The 23,965-nt window shown below is 31.9% G+C and overlaps 2 protein-coding genes across 2 annotated transcripts; one reads left to right on the plus strand and one right to left on the minus strand.

Moving 5' to 3' along the window:
- The first annotated feature begins 7,694 nt into the window (after positions 1-7,694).
- Positions 7,695-17,309, plus strand: LOC111012322 (helicase-like transcription factor CHR28). The gene is made up of 11 exons (XM_022286425.2): positions 7,695-8,210; positions 9,005-9,095; positions 10,187-11,355; positions 12,172-12,243; positions 12,335-12,412; positions 12,498-13,401; positions 14,350-14,480; positions 14,610-14,831; positions 15,543-16,157; positions 16,336-16,545; positions 16,763-17,309. The coding sequence occupies exons 1-11, from the start codon at positions 8,079-8,081 to the stop codon at positions 16,865-16,867; spliced, it is 3,729 nt and encodes a 1,242-aa protein (XP_022142117.1). The 5' UTR covers positions 7,695-8,078; the 3' UTR covers positions 16,868-17,309.
- Positions 17,310-18,380: 1,071 nt separating this feature from the next.
- On the minus strand, positions 18,381-19,747 carry LOC111012406 (epoxide hydrolase 3). The gene is made up of 3 exons (XM_022286551.2): positions 19,166-19,747; positions 18,851-19,071; positions 18,381-18,774 (listed from the first exon to the last, which is right to left on the minus strand). The coding sequence occupies exons 1-3, from the start codon at positions 19,628-19,630 to the stop codon at positions 18,528-18,530; spliced, it is 933 nt and encodes a 310-aa protein (XP_022142243.1). The 5' UTR covers positions 19,631-19,747; the 3' UTR covers positions 18,381-18,527.
- Between the last annotated feature and the right edge of the window lie 4,218 nt (positions 19,748-23,965).

A 23,965-nucleotide genomic window follows, 5' to 3' on the forward strand; every position in this document is an offset into this window, starting at 1 on the left:
AACGGACCGCTTTCGGGCCCGCGTTCCGGGTTTGACTGGTCAACGATTTCGGCCCACTATGAAATTTCGGGTCTTCGGGCCTAGGCCAACCCGTATCGAACTGGTTCGCATTGATGGGGATTTATACAAAAGTCAAAACCATAATCATCGAATTTTTAAATAATTTTAATTATTTACCTATCCTCTCATAACTAAAAAAAATTAAGAGATATTTCACTCCATACCTAAAATTAATATGTATTTTAAAATGAGTCACCGTTTCTTTTTTTGACATAGTATAATTTTAACTTTTCTTAGTACGGTTTACATCCCATCTAAGTTGGATTATATTATATGAATTATGCTATTTTTATAAAATTTATACTATATTTAAGAATATATAATTATTTTAGAAAGATATTTAGGTGATAACTATGGAGCATACATCTTAGGTTCATCACCATCAAAATTTTTAACATATAAGATAAAAAATAAAAAATAGAGATAAATTTTTTAAAAAATAATGAGCTGTCAATTTTCAATGATGATCATTATAGAAATATGGGCTACCTTTTTTGTCCCAATTTAAATTTAAGTTATTTTTAGTTATGAAAGTATTCATTGTATTTTATTGATTACTTAATAAATATTTATAATTATAACTAAAAGTTTTGTAGTGGCGATAGAAGATGTATTCGCTATCCTTGTTCTCACTTTCGCACCTCCTTACTTAACCTATATTTTGTCATTCTTAGTTATATTTGGTACAATTATGATTAATATTCTTATACCGGTTAAATGTATTATCTGTCGTCAAAAACACATTTAAATAAATTTGATTATAATATATTTTGTTTAAGACAAGATCACCGAGTACAACTATATTATATAGAGTTCAAATCACAAAATTAGAATAAAACTATTTTTTAAAATAAGCAAAGGATAAGTATAGCACATGCTTTATTTTCTACCTACATACATATTATAATGTTGATCCATATTTCAAAAATAAATATAATGTTAATTAATCTCTACATATACTTTATCGCTTGTTACAATAGTTTCTTTTTCCTTTTCTACGTGTGTATTTTTTCTCATTAATTACTTTGTCAACTCTATAAATATTTACAATTAAAAAAAGACATTTATAAATTATAATATAAGATGAAAAACATGATATATGACAATTACTGTTGAGCTATTTTCGCTTTTGACAAATATTTTTATTAAATTAAGCTACTATATAATTACTTTTCACATAGATACTCATAATCAATGTTTCAAATTTCAAGCGACATGTCGACGTGTTGAGCACCTCGACATTGACACAGGGAATAATGTCGTTTTTCCCCAATGTCGACATGTCGAGGAAATGCCGTTTTTTTTAAACTTATAATCTATAAATTTTTTTTTGTTTAATAATTTGAAAAGATATGTTCACTAGTGGTGTCGATGGATATTCGATTAAATAATTTGAAAATATATGTCCAATTTATTTAGGTGAGATAACATAGGAACAAAAATTTGAAATGGACTTAGTTTTTTTTTTTTCATCTCTTTACCCAAATCTCCAAGCAAATAAGTAAATATGACGAAAGATGAGCAAATTTTTTTCAAAACAAATTAAGGAGACTATTCAAATTTGGCTCAGTATTATATATTTATTTGAATTAAAAGAAAAATCAGTTTTTATATTGGTTAAATTATATCACCGTTATTTATATATAATAAATTTTATACTTATTTCACATATCTTGTTTAATTATGTAATTAAAGATTATATTTGATTAGATATTATCGATAAAACATAATCAATCATGAATAACTCTAATTTACTAATTCAAATAATTTACATGTAAGTATATACGTGATTTTGTTATGACGTTATTATCGTAATGACATTTTTATAAGTATATTATTGATATATTTATATATATATGATAGTCAAAATTGAACAATTATAAACTAATTAGGCTACCATTAAAGTCTTATTTACTAATTCAAAAAATTTACATCAATATCTACAATTTTCGTGTTTTTTTTCGAAATATCAATCGACATCGACATTTTGAATAACATTATTCCTGATACAAAGAAATGTTTCTCTCGGTCACTATGGGAACGTAATTATTGGATAAGTTATTTAATAAGGTTCGAACAACACGTTTATAGCTAACTAGTTGTTAATTCAAATTCAAATCGATTTGAATTTGAAGGGCAATTCAGTACTGCTCTCCTCCCCTCACTCTCTCCATGTATCTTTTTTTTTTCTCCACGTCCCAAATACAAGTTGTAATTATTACGATTTAACAGAGAGACAAGAAGAAAAATACAGGAAATTAAAGGAGTGTTTTCTCGAATAAATTTTATGCTTCATCATCGAAGGACTATACGTGAATTTGTGGTTTTTCACCTTTTTATTATTTTTTTCTTTTGTCTATTTTTGGCCTTAAATAACTATATAGTGCAAGTTATACGTATTTATGTTACGCGTTGAGGGAAAAAAAAGAGAGGAAAAGGAAGTCAAACGACATAAAATGTATATTGATTAGACAGCCTCCAAAATTTCATGTTACACATGTTGAATGCAACAAAAGAGGGTTTGATGTTACTTGGCTTTACACGTTTCACTATTTCAGTGTTGTTATCACTATATCAAGACAGCGTGATTAATTTCATCTTGTCAAAATTCTTAATCGACTATTTGTGGGTCACAGACTTCTCGTTATTCTCGTCGTAAATCAATTTTTCTTAAAAAAAGTAAATAACATATTTAGTATTTTTGTCAAAGCGAACATAGCTCAACGATAATTGTATTGTAATTGACGTATATTTTCAACGAAGAGGTTGTGAGTTCGATCCCCACTTCCACATGTTGTACTAAAAAAAACATATTTAGTATTTGTACTCTGGTCGAAGTAATGCTTTAGTCCTTCAACCTTATTAAAATGTAGTGAAAGTTTCTTATTATATAGATCGATAAAGTAATAGTCAATCGGAATGTTACTTAATTAGTTAATGTATATTATTGATGGGTTTTAGTTGATCTTGACAGGATTAATTTTTTACGACAAATATAAATCATTACAAATTTTACGTTACATAGACTAAATCGTTAAATACAAAAGTTTGTAAATTAAATCTTTACAAATTTTAAATTATATAGACTACTATATTTGTTACATGCTAAGATTTAAAGATTAATTTGTTACTTTAATAAAAGTATAAAGACCAAATATATTGGTTAAAGACATATCATATCATGGATCAATCGAAGGTATGGAAATTTCCACCACATAATTAAAGAAAAAACACACCCAGTGTATTATTTGTTTTGTTTTTCTTCTCGAGAATACCAAATGTATTGTTTTTAGTTTTAAAGAAAACATATTTTTGTTAATATTAATAATATTATCCATCTGCTGTCCAATTGTGATACGAAGAACACAATAAAAATATTTTTTTTAAAAAAATAAATATAATAATACTTCATTTTGTACAACATGTGGGGTGAATATCAAACTCACAATCTTTTAGTATGCCTTATCCGTTAAACCACGCACACGTGACAAATATATATATATATATATATATATATATATATATATATATATTAATTGTTCTTAGATTATCTAATTTATGATATAATTCAACATCAATAAATATAACATAAACATGTGATATAATTACATATATTCAAATTCATAATTAACCAGCTTCATTCATTGATATAATTGCCCTGGAACCCTCCACGAGACTTGTTAATTATCAGTATAAGAAAGCGTTAAATTTTCATGAAAACATGACCATAAATGATAAACCTACTAAATTTCATTTGAAATATAATATTTTTTTATACAAGAAATTGAGGTAGGAGAGACTTTGGATACTTCAACATAATGAATAGATGTCTATTAAACTATGTTTGTGTTGACTTCATTTGAAGTATAACTGTGTCTTACGGATTGAGAGAAAAATATACTATACATACATGTCAATCGATAGTAAAATTTGATTTATTTGGGCCTTGTTTTGTTAAAAATAATGGGTCCTAAAATTTGTATATTTCCTTTTTGTCGAAACTAGTAGGTGAGTGTAATAAACCATAGTAAAACTGAAATACTTATCCAAATTGAAGATTTAATTGGATAAATTCATCTCTCATTTGATAATCATTTAATTTATATATCTTTCGTCGTTTTTTCAAAACTTTGTTTGTATTCACGATTTATTTGTTTTTTTTATATTTCTTAAAAACGTATTTAAATTTTTAACCAAAGATAATTGTTTTAAATTTTCAAAATGCTAACTTAGATTAAAAAACAGTAGACCATCAAACAAATAATATACGTTTAATTTTTAAAATAAAAAATAATTATAAAATTAAGCCTTGAAAATCTAAGATAAAATAAAAAGAATTGGCTAATTGCCAAATTTAGAGATGAATTTTGAGAAGAAAAAAAAAAGATCTTTCGTTTTAAAAAGGCAAAAATGGTTTCAAAATATTGTGAAGGGAAGGCGCCGACTTGCAGAGCCTGCCGCAGCACGTGCCGCATGCGGGATAAAAAGTCAAACGTGGCCAACTTTCATCTTTAATCGTCTTTTTTTATTTTTTGTAAAGAAGACGCGGGAGGAGGACGAGGACCGACAATATAAAGAATTTGCCCTACCCACTGCCGTTTGCCAACAGCCAACTGGTCCGTTCCTCTTCCTCTGTTTGGTCTTTTATTTCTTTATTTCACCACTGTCGGGCTACGTTTTATTTCCTTAAACTTTAAAACTCCGTTATTCTTTAATTATTCGTTTAATAACCACCCCTCTCACATTCAACCGCATTATAATTTATGATGGTTTAATTTAATAATTGAATCAATCATCATAATATATCTCTTTAACACTCCAACGTTAATTATTTTGGTGAACATCAACCTAATTCAGTAATTAAGGTATTTTTGTTTTTAAAAAAATGGAATTAAGGTATTTTATTCTTTGCATTTATTGTACTACAAAAAAATTGTTATTTTATTCTCATCTTAATTACTCCACTTATTTTACCATGTTCAATGAAAGTTGTTCAAAATAATTTGATGGAAATTTTATTATGTGCCTAAAAAACAAATTATATTGCTTTAATTACATATTAATTATCAATATTAAGTTATATTTTAAAATCAATTGACAATATGAGAAATACTTTTGTTAGATCTCTTATCTTATCATTAATGATTACAAATTTAAAATATGATAATATTATGATATTTATTGAAATATATTTCTCCTACAATTTCTTAAATATTTGTATACTCATTCATCAATTGATTATTTTACTGTATATATATCTGTAAATAAAAGGGAGGGAGCAGAAATTGAAACCAAACTGATATGTTAAACTAATTAGACTTTATTATTATTATTATTATTATTTTTTAAGACTGTTCTTAATTCTACGTATTTAAGCTATGAAATGATATGTTAAGAGATAATAAAGGAGGAATGATATATGGATTTTCCAACATATACGACGAAATTACATAAACAATTTAAAAATAGATATTTATTTTTGGTTAAATAACGATTTAGTTTGTGGACTTTTACATTTGTAATAATTTAGTCCTCAAACTATCTTACGTAACAAGTTAGTCCTAGTGACTTTAAATTTATAATAATTTAGTCTTTATCATAACAAATTTTGTTAAATTTCTTATACAATTTAGATCAATAAATCAATGAAGGGTCAAATGTGTTTATTAATTACAAAGACTAAATCGTTATAAATCGATACTTAATTTTGACAACAAATTTTGCGGTAGGGACTAAATTGTTAAAAATTTTAAACTATAAATACTAAATTGTTACGTACTAAAATATAGGGATTAAATTGTTTCAAATTTAAACGTACAATGACTAAATTGTTACAAGCTAAAATTTATGGACTAATTATTACTTTAGCAAAAATATAGAGACCATATTTTTTTTTTTAACTTTTATTTTTAGATCAAGTTGAAAGTTTGAAATTTTTTTAAAATACAAAAATTAAATCAAACTTAATCACATTGATGTTATAATGTGGAAAAGAAAAAGGGAAAATTGTAACATTTTTCAAACTACATATTAATTTGATGTGATTTGTGCAATTTGTCTCAATCTATTTTTCCATCTACCTACTTATGATTTTTACTTGATATATATTATAGATTATTGATATTAGTTAAACTATAATATTCTTGTAAAAGTTCATACGGAAGTGTTTTAAAAACATAATATATATATATATATATATATATATTAAGACAATATGCGAGCTGGGTGGGAATCGAATTAACAAGATATATACCAATTATCCGTGCTCGTTTTAGCGTAAAATATATATTTAAAGTTAGTTGAATAGAGTTGTTTAGTAAATTATTATAGATATTAATTTATTGTTGAGTATTGGCATAACATCCAGCAAAAGAAAAGAAAACGTTGGTAATGTTTACTAACTTTCAATATAATTGAATAGATAGTCTATTACATATAAATCATCAGTGAAAAAAAGAAAAAGAAAAGGTTTAGAAATATACTTCGCCAAATTCCATAGGGTACAGTTATTATTATTATTATTGTTTTGAGCTGAATGAACATTGAATGTTTAGACTTCTTATCTTTATATAATTAATTAATGTCTTAAATATGATTATCTATCTTTTAAAGTTAAACCCTACTGAGAAAGTCATTAAATACAAATCTTATTATTATTTTTTAGTACTCCTTATGCATTTGAAAAAAACAAACAAATCCACTTAATAATTTATCACCCACCGAAACTTAAAAGTAATCAAACAAAAGTCATCAGACATATAATATCTATTTCAAAACATTTATAATAAATTTTTATTATGGGAGTCGGGCAGGGGATTGGCTCCGAGGGTAGGTAGAGTCAAATGTGAAGGGATCATGCAAATACATAGGCCCTTTCTCTTTTGGATGAATGGAATGATTAAGAAGGCGCTTTCCGATCAACAGTCCCTCGGAGCGAGGGGTTAGACATGTAGTATGGGCCATCTGACTTCCAGTCATGTGTTGTATGACTCCGTGAAGCGAATGAAAGGAAGTAGACGGAGAAAGCTCGATGTCAACAACTTATATAGTGGTCGGCCGACAGAAAGTTCGCTAAGCTTTGCTTCCTTCTCCCGTCCATTTTTGAATTCGAGTCTACCACTTTTTTTTTTTTTTTAAGATATACCCTTCAGAAGGTTGATTAATAACTCTTAAAACTAAAGAAAATACCTTTTCGAAATAAGGAGGTAATAAACAAAAAAAAATATATTTTTTTGATCCGGAAAGCAAAAATTTATTTGGAAAGAAGTGACGTCACAAAGGAATTTAAGTGGAAATAAATCTTATTCTCTTAAATTGGCAGTAAAAAAGGAAGTAGCCTGTGGCGTGCATGAATGAGATATAAATCAAAAGTAAAGAAGCGAAGCCACTTTATGTAGGAATATTTGTTACCGTTATCTTCGCCGTTGGGGGTGGGAATTGTGAAGGCGCGATGGATGGCTAATGGAAAAAGGAAAAAGGAAAAAAAAAATAAATAAAAGAAATAAAGAAATAAAAATAAAAAGGGAAAAAGAGAATCTGGAGTGCGGTGTTTTATTTACTTCTCTCACGGCTTTTCAAAGTTTCAGACGACATAAAAGAAGCGAAACGAGAAAAAAAAAGGAAAAAAAGAAAAATTAATGTCAGCTTGAAAATCCACGAAATAGTCCTCAATTTGCGCACTCTTGTGAAACCCTATTTAAAATTACGGAATCCGTGGTCTTCACGATTCGATCCGCGACTTTGTCTTCTCCTCTCTCTCTCTTTCTACTCCATCCGAAATTGGGGAGGAAAAGTCCCACCCGAAGTTTCTCAGAATTTTACTTCCTTTTAGTAGATGAATCCCTCAGCTTCTTTTGTAGTTCCTGGTGAATTCGGGTAAGTGAATGAAGCGGGCTCTCGTGTGAATCGCGGGTGAGGTTTTAGAAATTGTTATAAAGGATTATCAATCATCGGTTCTGCTTCCGATTCGGTGGCTGGAAGACAACGTTGGCCGGCGGTAGTTGTTGGTTTCTTCGATCATGTTGATGGCGGATGAGGGTTCTAATTTTCCCCTGCAGTTTGGTGCGGATGGCGATGACTTCGGCGAAGCTATGTCCATTGACTTCGAAACATTTATTCATATTCTGAACGAGGATCTGAATCCTATGCAGGTAGGTTTGTCGCCGCTGATTATAGGGGATTGGGGATTTCTTTTTAAATGAAATTAGGGGTCTTGGATGCTTGGGAAACTGTAGCAGTTGCAATTCCCCCTCTAGGTGGCACCCTTTAGAATGAGTTGGTGCTTTAAGCGTATGATCAGTGCTAACAGCTGATTCTCCCTAAAATTTCGAGTAAACGTGCTAACTTCATATTACAGAGCACCGTTTATCTTCATCTAAGGTGAAATAATGGAGAAAGCACTAGTTAAAGCTTTATGTCTCTGAATCGTTTGGCTTACAATATTATCGGTAGAACGACATCTCGTATGTAATATTATCAACTTCAGTTTAGCTAGTTCAAAACTTGTGATTTACTGAAATCATTTGGGTGTGATATTGTCAGTTAACGTACTCTAGAAACGTTATTCCGGTCATTCTGTCCACTGGGTCACTTGAAATCTCGCATCCAATGACTTATATGAAATTGAGACATGGTGTTGTAATATTATCATCATTGTGTCATTTATTTCGTGGGAATTTGTTAAAAGAGCGCAAAATTCATATCTCCACTTCTTTTCGTTTATAGGCCATCCTTTAAGTAATTTTTAAACTGGAAATTGATGAAAGTACTGTTAGACGTTTGACCTCTAAGCATAGTGCAGAAATACGGTGATACCAATGGACATTGTATTTAGCTAGATTTTTTTCAATTTGAATGTTCTGTTTGCTAACAGGTTGCCTACAGAATCTTTATATTATTTCTCACTAGGCGCTTTCTCTTGGATAACTTTTTATAAACATTGCAGAGTAAGCCAGAGGATTTGTCATCAAATAATGTATCGACTAGCCAACCTGCTTTTGATGCTTCCAACCAAGAAAATTTCCAACTGCAGAACGGTTAGTATGAATGAATACCTCACCGCTACTATTCTTTATTCTTATATGAAAATAGATTTAGTTTTTCTTATAATGCTCAAAGTTGGAGGATGTTATAATCTTTAAGGAATCGTCACTTTAATTTTATGTATACCATCCACGGCTAGATTGGTCTAAAGTTTTAAAAACTTAAAGGTGCACCTCAAGGAGTTATTTTGGCTTAACCTCCAGTCACATTTTGCTCTTTGTACAGAATAAGGACTTCTTATTCTAGGGTGGGGATAAGGTTAGATTTATTTCTGGCTTAGTAATTTGGCTCTTAACAATTTGGTCTGGTCACCTTCTTTGTAAAAAATTAGTTTCTTGTAATGATTAGTCATTGACTTCAAAAGGTGAGCAGTTAAATAGTGCTATTTTATTTAGATGAATAACTCAAACAATCTAAAAAAAACACGTAGAATTGAAAATTGAATGAGTATATTATTTAACACCCTCAGAATAACAAAACGTAATGTAATTATTCAAATACATTTCTTAATGCTTGAGATTTAATCGTTACACATTTCTGTAAGTGAATTAAATTGTAACAAAGAAGCAAGGTTTAAAATATTACCAGAGCCAACTTACAAAAACTAGACATGTGGTTTTATACCCTTGATTACTCCCATTTACAGAGATTGTTTGAAGTCTTGCAAAGATTATCATTCTTCATTTTTCCTTTGTCTAGTGTTAAAATAATGTTATTTCAAAGTTCCAAGGGTGATTCTCCATCCAGAGAAGATGAAAAGTTTCATCTCAGGAAACAAGTTTTTATTAGTTTTTCCTGAAGGGACTCAAGAAACGAGTTTTTAGAATAGATGCTTCTGCTGTTGGAGTGAACACTTTTCAGTTTTCATGTTTTAGACCATGGCTCTTGGCCCTTAGCTTTATCTCGACTTTATGAGGGGAAAGTACTATTGTTGACAGATGTGAGTGGTTATTTGTAATTGGATTAAGAACTAACCTTTCTCTAGTGAAATAAAGTGTTTACTCTGCCAATCATTGCTTTTGCAGTTGGTCTCATTTTCAGAAGCTGGCATTTTCACACTGATATGTTGTTTTGACAATTGCAGATATATCTCATGGCTTCATGGAAGATATAGATGTAACTTTGAGAAATCGTGGCATTTTGAATGAAAAGGGCACAGAAACCTTGAGATCCTCAGAAAATAATTCATGTGCTTCAGTGGAGTTGCCTTTGTTTGATGCAGAGCACTCTTCAAAAAAAGTGGTTCCTATTGAGTCCATAGTAGACCAAAGTTTTGATTTTGCAACTGACGTTGCGGCCCCTTATTCAGCTATGCCATACTGGACTACAGCTGAGCAACCTTTTCTTGCTTCTTCTCAATATTATTTTCCGAGTGAGTATGATTCTCAAGTTGTTTCTGGAAAAGGGGACATGACAATGGACATGATGCATGAAGGAGAGTTTCCATCCAATAGCCTGTGCTCAAGTAATATAATGAATTTGTATGCGCAGGGTGCTACGGGTCATAAATCAGTTTCAAGAGATTCAGTCTCAAAGGATTTAATTCTTGATGGTTACTCAAATGTAAAGGGATGGAACCAGAATTATGATAGTGGGAATTTTATTTCATCACTCGATGGGCATTATCCATTTCATGCTGACGACCTTCCTATTGATCCGGCATCAATGGGGCTCCCGATGTCTACTGGGTTGAATTCATCCTGCACAGATCTTGTTGATCAAGTGAAGAATGAAACGATGGATTCACTGGTTGAATCTAGTAGTGGGCCATGGCAATCTATCAAGGTGGAGAACGCGTTTTATGCATCTGACAGAGCTTTCAATTCTCAAGATATGGCCTGTGGAACATCCAGCAGACCTAGTGATGGCGGGATCCAGAATTTATATATATCTGACCAATATTCTCCCAATGGTCATTCATCCAATTTAAGCAATCAGACTTTAGCTTTCATCAAGGATGGTGAAGATTGTAAACTAACTCTATGTAGGAGTGGTGTTGACCATCCACAAGTCAGCCCTGAATCAACTCACAGTAATTTGTCAGACAAGGCCCATTTGGAGGATGATCCAGATATCTGTATAATTGAAGATATGAGTCATCCGGCACCATCAAACCGATCTCTAGTGGTTGGAAACTCTATTATTGCTTCACAAGGTTCTATAGTCAGTGGTTCTCCGAACTATGTTGGAATGGGATTAGGAAGCATGAGACATAAAGCAAAAGACATAGACATCTTAAAAGTTGCATTACAGGTTAGTTCCGTATAGTTTTGTTGCTGCAAGTTGTAACATGTGCGGAAATAATGTTCTTGAATGTAAATAAAACTCTATTCCTAGATTTTTTTAAAAACTATTTCTCTCTCAATCTTGTTTATTCTACACAGACATCTGAATTACATGTTAGTTCCTGTTGAGTTTTGTTTCTGCAAGTTGCAGAAATAATGTTCTTGAATGTAAATGAAAATCTATTCCTAGGTCTTTTTAACAATTTCTCTCTATATCTTGTTTACTCTATATGTACTGTCGATTTTGTTAATACTTTTCTTAAATAACTAAATAGATCCTTCACAATGTTGAAAATTATGGAAATATGTTGCCAATTTGAAGCAGCAGGTTTAATCTGAAGAAAAAAATTTGAAGCTGAACAGTGAAATTTTTTGAGACCGCACTGCAGTTTACTCCCCCTATTTTGTAATTTCATAAATCAACGGAATTGTTTCATTAAAAAAGAAATCAAATAGAAATTTGATATATGGTCATAGCTTTCTTCAACAGTTTCATAATCAGTTGATTACTTACTGAAACAGTAGTTAGGTTAGGCTATCAGATGCTTTTGAGTTCTGCCATGGACACGTACATTGTTAAATTTTATACACGTTCTTGAGTACAAAAATTTTGAAGTTAATGATTTGTCGTCCTTACTATATCTGATTTTGGTTGTGTACATTCTTGAGTACAAAAGGGTTGGCATGCTTGTGGTAAAACTTTAACGTACTCCTGTATCATTCTCTGATGACTTTGTTTATATGATGGAGAAGTTGATAAGACTCAGGTTATCGAGCATTGCAGGATCTTTCTCAGCCGAAATCAGAAACTAGTCCACCTGATGGTGTTTTAGAAGTTCCTCTTTTAAGGCATCAGGTTGCCTATTCTTTTTTAAACACGTTTTTCCTTATTTATATTTATTTGTAATATGTTGTTCTATTATTAACTTTAACTGATGTCTGGACAGAGAATTGCTTTGTCTTGGATGGTTCAGAAGGAGACATCTAGTGTACCTTGCTCGGGGGGAATTCTTGCAGATGATCAGGTTTCAACTCTCAGAACTTGGTTGATATCTAGAGGTAAATAGATTTTATTTTCTCTGCTGTATTGACATGGTGGGCCACTTTCAGGGATTGGGGAAAACAATATCGACAATTGCTTTAATACTAAAGGAAAGGCCTCCCCCTATTAGAGCTTGCCCTAATGTTAGACATGATGAGTTGGAGACTTTAAATTTGGATGACGATGATGATATACTTCCTGAGAATGATGGGAAAAAACAAGAATTTACTCATCAAGTTCCACCAAGTAACTTAACAATAAGCAAGAGCACTTCAGAACAAGCTAAAGGCAGGCCAGCAGCTGGAACTCTCGTTGTTTGTCCAACAAGTGTATTAAGGCAATGGGCTGATGAATTGCATAATAAGGTTTCTGGTAAAGCTAATCTGTCAGTGCTTGTATACCATGGAAGTAGTCGAACTAAGGATCCTTGTGAGCTCGCCAAATATGATGTTGTTCTAACAACGTATTCAATTGTGAGCATGGAGGTACCCAAGCAGTCTGGCGTTGATGAAGAAGATGATGAGAAACGTAATACAGAGGATCATGCTATTCTACCCATGCAATTTTCTTCAAGCAAGAAAAGAAAAAACTTCTCTGGTTCTGATAGGAAACATTCAAAGAGCAAGAAGGGAGTGGACAATGAAATTTTTGAGTCAGTTGCCCGCCCTCTTGCCAAAGTGAGGTGGTTCCGAGTAGTATTGGATGAGGCCCAGAGTATTAAGAATCACAAAACACAGGTAGCTAGGGCCTGTTGGGGCCTGCGGGCAAAACGTAGATGGTGCTTGTCGGGAACTCCTATTCAAAATGCTATAGATGACCTCTATAGCTATTTTAGGTTTCTCAGATACGATCCCTATGCTGCATATAAATCATTCTGTTCAGCAATTAAGGTGCCAATCAACAAGAATCCATCCAAAGGATACAAAAAACTTCAAGCCATTTTAAGGACAATAATGTTACGTCGCACAAAAGGTGAGATCACTTGAAACTTCCGTGTACTGATTTCATGTGGTTCAAAGATTTGGAATTATTTACAATAATAATTGGCTGTGTGTGCCCGTGGTTTTGTATTATTTTTCATTTATCTTAATGAAAAGTGCAATTTCCTATCAAAATAAATAAATAAATTGTCTTTGGTTTTGCCCGAAAGTTGGAACACATCTTTCTTTCCTTCTCACTACTTTCAAATTTTACTATCTTTTCTTTCCTTCTCGCTACTCTAAAATTTGACTGAAGAATTAGATTCATATTTTTTCTCTAGGGTGAGGAAGACTTCCCTTGACCATGGCCCGACTCAAATGACCTCTCAACTTATTTTATAGATTACCATTTAGTCTTTCTGATTTTTGGTGCCTGATGTGACTGGAAATTTCTCCAGTTCAACCATGTACAGGCAATCTTTTTTTTTTTAAAATGGAAAATAACTTGATGATGTGATCGAATCACGGAAAAATGATCGGCTAGAACTCTTCTCTGTTGTCCTTGTGAGTTTTCTTTAGAGTGTTTTAAGGAATTGGGTCTTATGGATGGCGGATTTGCCAGCTTTATTTTAAATTCAATATAGTTGAGATTATCTACGAGGCTTATCACTTACTATCAATTGTCTTATCATTTTGATGATGTAAAGAATTGTAACTCATTTCCCGAGTTTGTTTGTTCTGGTTTAGCTTATTCCCGTGACCTACTTGGTTCAACTTGATTCCAGTTACCTACTTTGTAAAATGTTACATTTAGATATTATTCATCACATAGTTTCCTTTTTTGTAATTTGTTAGGCAATTTCATTAGGTTTCATTTGTGCCATGTGGTGGGTTATGCTTCGACCATGTTTCTTGATTCTATTTGAATTTGCACTCATTTTTGGTATTGTATGAGCTCGCCAATTTAACTTAGATCATTCCCCCGGTACTTATGTTGTAGGCACACTTCTTGATGGGCAACCTATTGTTGCATTGCCACCTAAATTTGTGGAACTGAAAAAGGTGGATTTTACTGAGGAAGAACGTGATTTCTACTCTAAATTGGAGGCTGACTCAAGGGCTCAGTATGAAGTATGTTTTCCTGAAACGATATTATGTATAGTTTTCTTCGCATTCCCTGTATGCATTGAACTTCAGTTACGATAGCGAATTACCTTCTGCTCCTTTCTAATATTACTAAGTAATAAAAATCTTCTCCAGGAATATGCAGCTGCTGGCACTGTTAAACAAAATTATGTCAACATATTACTGATGCTTTTGCGCCTTCGACAAGCTTGTGATCACCCTCTTCTTGTTAAACCTTATGACTCTAAATCATTATGGAGATCTTCAGTTGACGTGGCTAAGAAGCTTCCTCGGGATAAACAGATTTCCTTGCTGAATTGTTTGGAAGCATCATTGGCTATTTGTGGCATCTGTAATGTATACCTTCTACACATTTATTCCCTTCAACGTGATTTATTTTTCCATGGATTTGCACTGTATGTTGTGTGGTTTAGTACATGTGGAATTATGTATCACATATTTAGTTCAAACCACCTGTTTAATTGCTAGTTATCAGGAAGACAATAACTTAACAGCTATTGTGACCTTTTGCTAAATGTACAAAATATTGAATTTGGATCTCCTTTTTTCCCCTCTAAATTTGAACATAAATTGAGGTATTCTGGACCTTGGCTTTGTTGTCTCAAAAATGATGTAGCTGATTGGGCTCTGACTAATGCTTTTATAATAATGTAAGAGATATATGCAGGTTTATAATATAATACTCATGTGAGAAGGATCCTTTTGGCCTCCCTTTATGACTACAGTGTTTCTGATATCTGTGCATTTCCCTTCTGTATACCTCATCGTTTTAATGAAATGTTTCTGTTCCTTGTTTTTTTTAGAGCTTTTCCTATATTGTCATATATTTGAAACTGGTAAGGTTAAGTATAAATACAAGCAATATGTTTAACATTCTCCATTTTTTACTTGCACTCATGGATATATATTCTTATACCTCCATTTACTTCCTTTGATCAATGCAAACACTTTGCTTATATCTCAATGTTCTCTTTGTTCTCCTTCTATCTATCCTTTTGTCTTGTCAGAGATTTTTTATACTCAAAACTTCTGTGGTCATTTTTGTAGGATCCACCTGAAGATGAGGTTGTCTCAGAGTGTGGTCATGTATTCTGCAAGCAATGCATTTTTGAGCACCTCTCTGGTGATGACAGTCAGTGTCCTACAGCAGGATGCAAAGTTCGTCTTAATGTATCTTTATTGTTTCCCAAGTCCGCATTATGCAATTCTCACTCTGATCAGCTTGGTGAGGAAAATTCTATGGTTAGCTCTGGTTCTATTGTTGGTGACTCAATGGTGCCCTCTTCAGATATGTACGAGTCTTCTAAAATTAGAGCTGCTCTTGAGGTTCTGTTGTCATTGGCTAAACCAAAGGACTCTTCTGCAAGAAACAGCCCTGCCCAGCCTGCTCTTGATGGAGCCAGTAAGAAATTAACAGATGCTCCATCTGCAGAACTGCATGTAGAAGTTCCCGAGTATCAAGATTCAGCTGTGAACAAAAGTTCTTGCGAATCAAGTAAAATAGGCGGAGAGAAAGCTATAGTCTTTTCTCAGTGGACGGGAATGTTAGATTTGCTTGAAGCTTGTCTAAAAAATTCATCCATTCAGTACAGAAGACTTGATGGTACCATGTCAGTTCTTGCTAGAGATAAAGCAGTCAAGGATTTTAACAATCTTCCGGAGGTTTGTCAAATGCGGTGGCCCTGTACTTTAATATTATTTTAATAATCTCACTTCAGTAGAGCATACTGGATGATTTTTCCCCTTATTTGTTGATAGGAACAATGCACGTTGTTTTTACTTCACTACTTGTTTTACATGTTGATATATCTATGGTTCACTAATTTCCCTTTCCTTTTAGGTGTCAGTCATGATTATGTCTTTGAAAGCTGCCAGCCTTGGTCTAAACATGATTGTTGCCTGTCATGTTCTTCTGTTGGACCTTTGGTGGAATCCTACAACTGAAGATCAAGCAATTGATAGAGCACATCGAATCGGGCAAACCCGTCCTGTTACAGTGCTGAGATTAACTGTAAGGGATACAGTTGAGGATCGTATATTAGCCCTTCAGGTACCAAATATATGTTGCATTTAATTGTTGGTTTGAAAAGCTCTGGATCATTCTTTGATCTAGTTTAAATCCCCATGAATTTAACATGCATGCCCTGTTCCTGCACAAAGTTGTTGATAATGAGGAAAATTGTTTTATGATCTGAACTTCCGCCTGCCATTTCTGTGGGTCCATTAATTTGATTATTTATTCAATATATTCATGTACTTCTGTGCAGCAAAAGAAAAGAGAGATGGTTTCATCTGCATTCGGAGAAGACGAAGCAGGCGGTCGACAAACTCGTCTGACAGTAGAAGACCTGAACTACCTTTTTATGATGTGATGATAGATACAAGATTATTCTTTGGAAATGGCTGATTTAGGCTAACATATGCATGCACATATCATATCAAGTTTTGGGTGGCGAAGGCTGGCTGCATTTGGCTCTAATCTTACAAAGTAAGTTGTCCAACCATATTTACATTCTTTGGGCAATTTACGTCACTTTGACCAGAAGATTTGACGACCGAGCTCCTTTTACCAGAAGAAGACTTGTGAATAGCATTTATAGAAATCTTTGAAATTCCATTTTTGCCCACTGATTCTTTTGTCACTCCACTCACAATTTCATCCCTTTGTTGACTTTTCTTTACATCCCATTCCCTTAGTAGTATATTCCACAGGTTGTAAAGATTAGAAATTTATAGGTAGGAAAGAAAATTAAATCTGTTAAAGACTCTTTTTTTCAAGTGTAAAGATATAGATAGTATTATCTTGCTTCTCTCCTTCTATTGTGTTTATACAAGTTACCATAATTTAATAGCAAATTTTATTCTATTTTGTAGAAAATTTTATTGGTTTTTAATTATGCTTTATACAAACGAAACGTTACAATATTGAATATAGAAGTGCTAGACGTTTTATTTTTATTATTATTATTCTTTTGATTTTACTATAAAGTTTTACACAAATTGAATCAAACCAATAATTTTAAATGGTTCCCAAACAAAGTTGACTATGAAAATGTAACATGGCAGTCTGCAGTTGGATATTTTAAATAATGTGTTAATTTTTATTAATTTTATATACATTTTCAACTTGACATTTTTTTTCTTTCTCCTTTCTATTTTTAAAATTCCCTCTCTCTCCCCCCTGTCACAGTGATAAATGAAGACACGCTTTATCTTATCTTCGTGTTCCCTATTTCAACCGCTAGAGCTGCACCTCACTTACTTAAACAACGGCAGTTTTTTATTTTTTTTTAGGTAATGTCAGTTAATCATGTTCGCACATTATTTTAATTACCGACGGAGAGAGAGGAAAAAAAAAATTAAAATGAAGTGTTTTCAAATAAGTTAAAAATCAATACTCTACTATTTTCTATTTTCTATTTCTCATTCTTTTTCTTTTTCCTTTCCTCAAGGCTCAACACTTCTCTTCTTTCTTCCTCACTTCTTTTCTTTTTCAAGTTTTTGTTTTATTTTTTTCTCTTTTTCGAAATAAGGGTTTAAAGTCGTCTGTAGAAACACTTGTATATAATAATAAAATCCTAATATAAAAAAAATTGTTTCTTAATATAAAAAAAATCATTTATTTGAATAAAATCCTAATTTGTATATAATAATAATAATAATAAAATCAATTTCTTTTTAAAACAGAATCTTATTTAATTAAAACTTTACATTTTTAACCAAAAAAAATTACATTAAAACTTAAGTTATTTTTAACCAAAACAATTAAAAATTAAACTTAATACATTGTGCAGTTTCTATTTCGGTTCTACCATAAAATCACGGAAACCTTGAACACCCCTACCTCATATCATACATAAATTTTTAAGAATGGTTAGAATTGGGTACTGATAAACTATCTTTATTGAATTTTAAAGAAAGTTACCGAACCGGATCGGCCGGCCACTGTTTGAACACGAATTCCAAGCCATAGTAAATTAAAAAAAGAGTAATCAAAAGTAGAATTAAAAGTCCCAACAGAAATTGGGAGTTTCAGAATTTCTTAATGAAGTCATGGATGTGAGCACAGGTTTCATGGACCCTTTCTTGGTTGATGAAGTGACAAGTATCTTCCATCACCACTGCTTCCTCCAGAAATGGCACGTCCCTTTTGAACCCCCCCTTGTGGATGTATTCCTTGGCCCCTTTGAAATGGTAAGTTAGATCTGAATCCCCCACGATGAACTTCGCAGGCACCTGGATCTGTGCTCCCGTCCATGGCGCCGTCAGCTCCCAGCTTCTGCAACAACAACATTAATGCAACTTACAACAGAAGACATACGTGAGTTATTCTTCTCATTATCAATTAATTTTACCGGTCGAAAGCGCGATAGTAGTTGAGTGGACCAGTGAAGCCTTTGCGTTTATATTTGTCAGCATAATAGTTGATATCTTGTTCGGTCAGCCAAGAAGGGAGTTTGGCGGCGTTATTCTGTTCGTGCATGAATAAAGGATTTGTGCTTCTATTAGAGAATATTCCCTTGAACAGCTCCGCAGGGTCCATGTACCCAAAAACTTGCTCTACCAATCCTGGAATCTGTTAGAATTAATAATAATAATAATTAAATGATCATATGCTGATCTGGGTGGAGAAGATCACAGGGGAAAGAAGAAGAAGAAGAAGAATTGACCTTAAACTTGCACATGTAGAAATCATCACCGTAGGCCGCTCTGTAAGACTCGATGAGAGAAATTTTGGGATTTCTGGGGAAGAACTCGACGCTGAGAGCGACCAAGGCCTTGATCCTGTCGGGCCTGAAGAGGGAGAAGTACCAGGCCACGTAGGCTCCCCAGTCGTGGCCGACCAGGTAGACCTTGTCGATTCCGAGCTCGTCCAAGACGCCGACTAAGTCGCCGACGAGATGGAAGGCGGTGTAAGACTCGGGAGAGGGCGGGGAGTCGGTGTCGCCGTAGCCGCGGAGGTCCGGCGCAATGGCCCGGTAACCTACGGAGGAGAGGTACAGGAGGTGGTGCCGCCACGAGTACCACAGCTCCGGGAAGCCATGGAGGAGAAGAACCACAGGGCCTGTGCCTATGGACGCAACATGCATTTTGATGCCATTCGTGTTTATCATCTGATGCTCGATCGCCTCCATCGCCCCGCGCCGCGCCTCTATCTTCTTTTCCTTTTCACTTTCTCTTTCCCTTGCTCTCTACTCGAGTCGAATTTCGTAAAACATTCACCTACCCGGATTTGAACACAGTATCTTCTTTCGTGATATCACCCCTCGATTTAAGAGATTAAATTGATGGATTTAATAAATTTAATTCATTATTTATATGAATTCTTTTGAACTATCATTAAACATCTAACAATTAAGTGAGAAAAATACAAAAATAATAATTTTTTTCTTAAAAAATAATGAGTTGTCAAATTTATTAGGAAGTGAGAACGATTTGATCATTGAGTCAAGTTTTGGAAGGAACTCCTTCATTAAGAATGTAAAATTACTTAACTGTGTTGTGAAGAGTTACTTTTTCGTCTTTTAAGCTTTTGCCAAAATTATATATATCGACGTCGTCGTGAATCTCGCGCCTCTTTCTTCAATTATTTAATCCTTTGTATTTTGTTTGATAGTACACGAATCAACAACACATTTTATCTGCAAAACGACAAATGGAATTGCCTTGATCTTTTCATTATTATTTTTTTTCCTGTTTTAAACAACTACCACAACATGTCAACGCCTATTATCTGCCGTTTCTGAAACTGAAAATTTTTATTTCAAGATCGTGAATTTGAAATAGGTATATGAACAAGAGGGAGAAAATGTTATATTTTTAATATAATAGATGCAAAATTATCGTCGGCCAACATCTATTTATAATTTAAACACTTATATCATCTCTTATATCAATGGTTCGATTACTTGGACACGATCTCTAAGATAGGTTAAACTCATCCGAAATTTAACTTTAAAGTTTTCTAGTGGGATTCATCCATTGTCGTCTTAATTATTAACCTCTAATGTTGAAAGTGTTAAATAATGCATTGACTAATTCAAATTTTGCACCTATCAACCAAACAAACAAGAGGTACTGAAATAGTTATTTTGTCATTCAAAGATTAAAAAATATAGAAATTTAAAAAAAAAAAAAATCTAACATCTTACTAAACAAGATGATTAGGAAGTTTCCAAAAGCTTGGATTGCAAGTAAAATTTTCCTCCAGTCCTTTTTTCCTAGACAACATTGTCCTTCATGTTTTTCACTTCAAGTGATCAAGCAAGGATTGAAGCGAAGTGATATTTGGGACATATAGAATCATCTTTCACATTTTTGTTATTGAAAAACAACTTTGAAATAGAGTCCTTTGTTTGGATTATTTTTTTTCTAACGATATAGATATAGAGATGATCAAGATTGAAATTTCTGACCTTTTGATCGAGAATATATGTCTCAATAATTTAACCTATATTTAAGTTGACGAAAAATTCTTTTGTTAAGCCAATAATATGATTAACAAAATAAATAAAGAAAACAAGATAAAGCGAATATCTAGACTTCACATGAACTAATCGTGAGTTATAACGTTGAGAAAAAAATAAGCTTTTGGTGTTTGAAATTTCTCCAACATATCAAGTTTCGAAATATTGTCTGATTTTAGCTTAACTAGACTATAATTAATCGGTTTTAATCATTGTATCTAAAAATATAATTAAATATATTTATGAAAAATATTAGCAAGAATTCAAATTTGATAAAAAAAAAAAAAAGTGTCAACTGAACTAGAAATTAGTAAATTAAAATTTAATATCAGCTCAATTATATTATGTTAACCCTTTCTAATGTCTGATGAAGTGGACCGCCCATAGGTCGAAAAAGTGATTTAAAACAATGGGAGCGACAGATTATTAAATTTAAAAAATGGAAAAAAAAAAAAAAAAAAACATTTCTCCTTCTCTCAGCATTTGACATGAATCACGTGGAATATCTTTCTCTCTCACTCACTTCTTCCTCCCCCTACCGTATCTTTTTATTATTATTTTATTTTATTTTGTTTCTTGGTTTTCTTCTTTTCAACCACTGCCATGTAATAACATTTTAGTTTTTTATTTATATTTCTTCTTCTTTAATTAAAAAACTCAAATTACATGTCCTCAGCATTCATGGATTTAATAATAACGAAACAATATTTTTCTTTTAAGTTTTAGAATTACTTGGAAACAGTAAGAATTTTTTATTTCCAAAATTTCTATATAATTTTGAGGATGTTACTAAAAATAAAAACAAAAAATATAAATAGTCGTCGAATGTATAAAATTGGAAACGAAAAATAAGTAATAGGAATGTCACACATCGACCCTAAATAATTCCATCACAAAAAATGTCATAATTTGTTAATAGATGACTTGGGTCAATTCTAAGAATAATGTAATTTTAAAAATAATTAAAACAATAACGCATATTTAAAATAATAACAAAATAAATGTAATTTTTAAATAAAAATTACAAAATTTCAAATTTTGACAAAAATAGGTTAGATTTTGGTCCAATAAAAAATAGTGTAAAGGTGCCAACACATCGTATATTAGCTGGATTTGATGATGAGTCACGAGGGGAAGTGGTACGTGATTTCTAATGGGACACATTTGATTTACGTTAAATATAATATAGCATAAAATTTAGTAAACAAAAGAATTCATATAAAATAAATAATTATTATTTTTATGTATAATTAAGTTTGTTTTTTTTTTAACAAAAGTCGTCCAACATAAGAACTTAACAATCAAGCGGCTAGATCAAAGAGACAAATGTTAGGTAGACAAATTCTGACTACTGGCCAGTGAATTATAAAATAGTTTCAAGTAGTTTGTTATTTATTTTCTATTTTTAGTTTTTGAAAGATAGACTTTTTTTTTCTGTTTTTTAAAACGTTTCTAAAATTCTTGATAAATTTCAAGAAATTTAAAAATAAAAATAAATTTTTTTTTTCAAAATCACATTCTCTCTCATGTTCAAGTTTTTTTCACAGATTTTTCGGAGAATTTTCTTTCTCTAAAAAGTTTATATTTCTATCTCAAAAATTTTCCTATCTAAAATATTTATTCATGTTGAATGTCCTTACAATTATTGCAAGAATTATAAATAATAGAATAATTGAAGTAAATATTGACAAACAAACTTGTAAGCAATTAGGTTGAGTCGCAGGTATCTCGCTCGATCTTTTAAGGAGATTCAAGCCCTCCGCTATGTGTGTATTTCTTTATAAATCACTGGTGCAGTAGGTATTATCTGATTTTTCTCCTCCAGATACTACAACCCAACTGAAATGTTGTGTTGCTCAAATCAGTCTGTAACTAGAGGTTGGCACCTCTCTTTTGGCCAATTAATTGCTCTTAAAAAGGGCAAAATAGGGATAATTGAAAATGTACATAAGAGAGAAGATAGGTTCAATGAGTTGTGTGTAATGAGAGGGTGCGATAAGAGAGGTATTTATATGAACTTTTAGATCTAGTAACTTACTGGAAAAATTAATAAGTTTTTTTAACTTTTCTTTTTAAAATATGATGTCTTCACAGTTGGATAAAATCTCTTAAACCTTAAACTCTTAAATTAAGTCCTAAAAAAAACCCATACATCTATAAATACTGAAATGTAACAACATTTACTATTTTTCTCTTTTTCCAAAATATATATATATATATATATATATATATATATTCTAATATATAACTCTCATTTTTCTTTTCAAAATTTTCCTTATATATTTTTCTCTTTCTAATATATTTTTTCACACCAACATCATCATCTATGCTCTACCTGGATTGGAAGGTAATTCGAACCCATGATCTTTTAGTCGGAGATATGTGCCTTAACCACTTGATTTATGCTCTGTTTGGCTCAAAATCGTTATTAAACTAACCTGTAGTTAACATAAAATATCAGAATGAGAGGACACATCCTTTATTTCAGGTGACGAGGCAAATTTTGTATTAAAAAAAATTCAAGAAAATTATGAAGTCGCCTTAAGAGAGTAAAAGAAAAAAAAAATCATTATATTATGGAGTTGACTTTGTGTGTTCTGAAATTTACTAAAATGCATCATTAAAACGATTTTCTAGAGAATTTCAGAGACTTTGTAAAATCTATAAGTAAATTAAATTAAATAAAAAGAAAAGATAGAGTAGAACAAGCTTGGAATTTTCAAATATTCCTTCAAATGAGTATGGTTTATTAAGAGCCCAATGGTACTCACTGTACTTACTGGGCTCAGAAAAGGCCCAAATTTTTCCGCGTTTGATGCCCACTCGCGGCCGTGCCGGCGGCGGCGTATTTGACATCTATTGACCTATTGTTTGCTTTCAAATCTCGATATTAAAATAATGGTAAAAATATCATGGATGGGTAAATTCAATATTAATTTTCAATTTCTTCTTTGAAAAGAATAAAAAAATTTCTCTTTTTTACTATAAAATATTTGCTTCACT

The sequence above is a fragment of the Momordica charantia genome, assembly GCF_013281855.1.
Source record: "Momordica charantia cultivar OHB3-1 chromosome 1 unlocalized genomic scaffold, Mcharantia_2.0 BLBB01000001.1, whole genome shotgun sequence".
NCBI classification, from domain to species: Eukaryota; Viridiplantae; Streptophyta; class Magnoliopsida; order Cucurbitales; family Cucurbitaceae; genus Momordica; species Momordica charantia.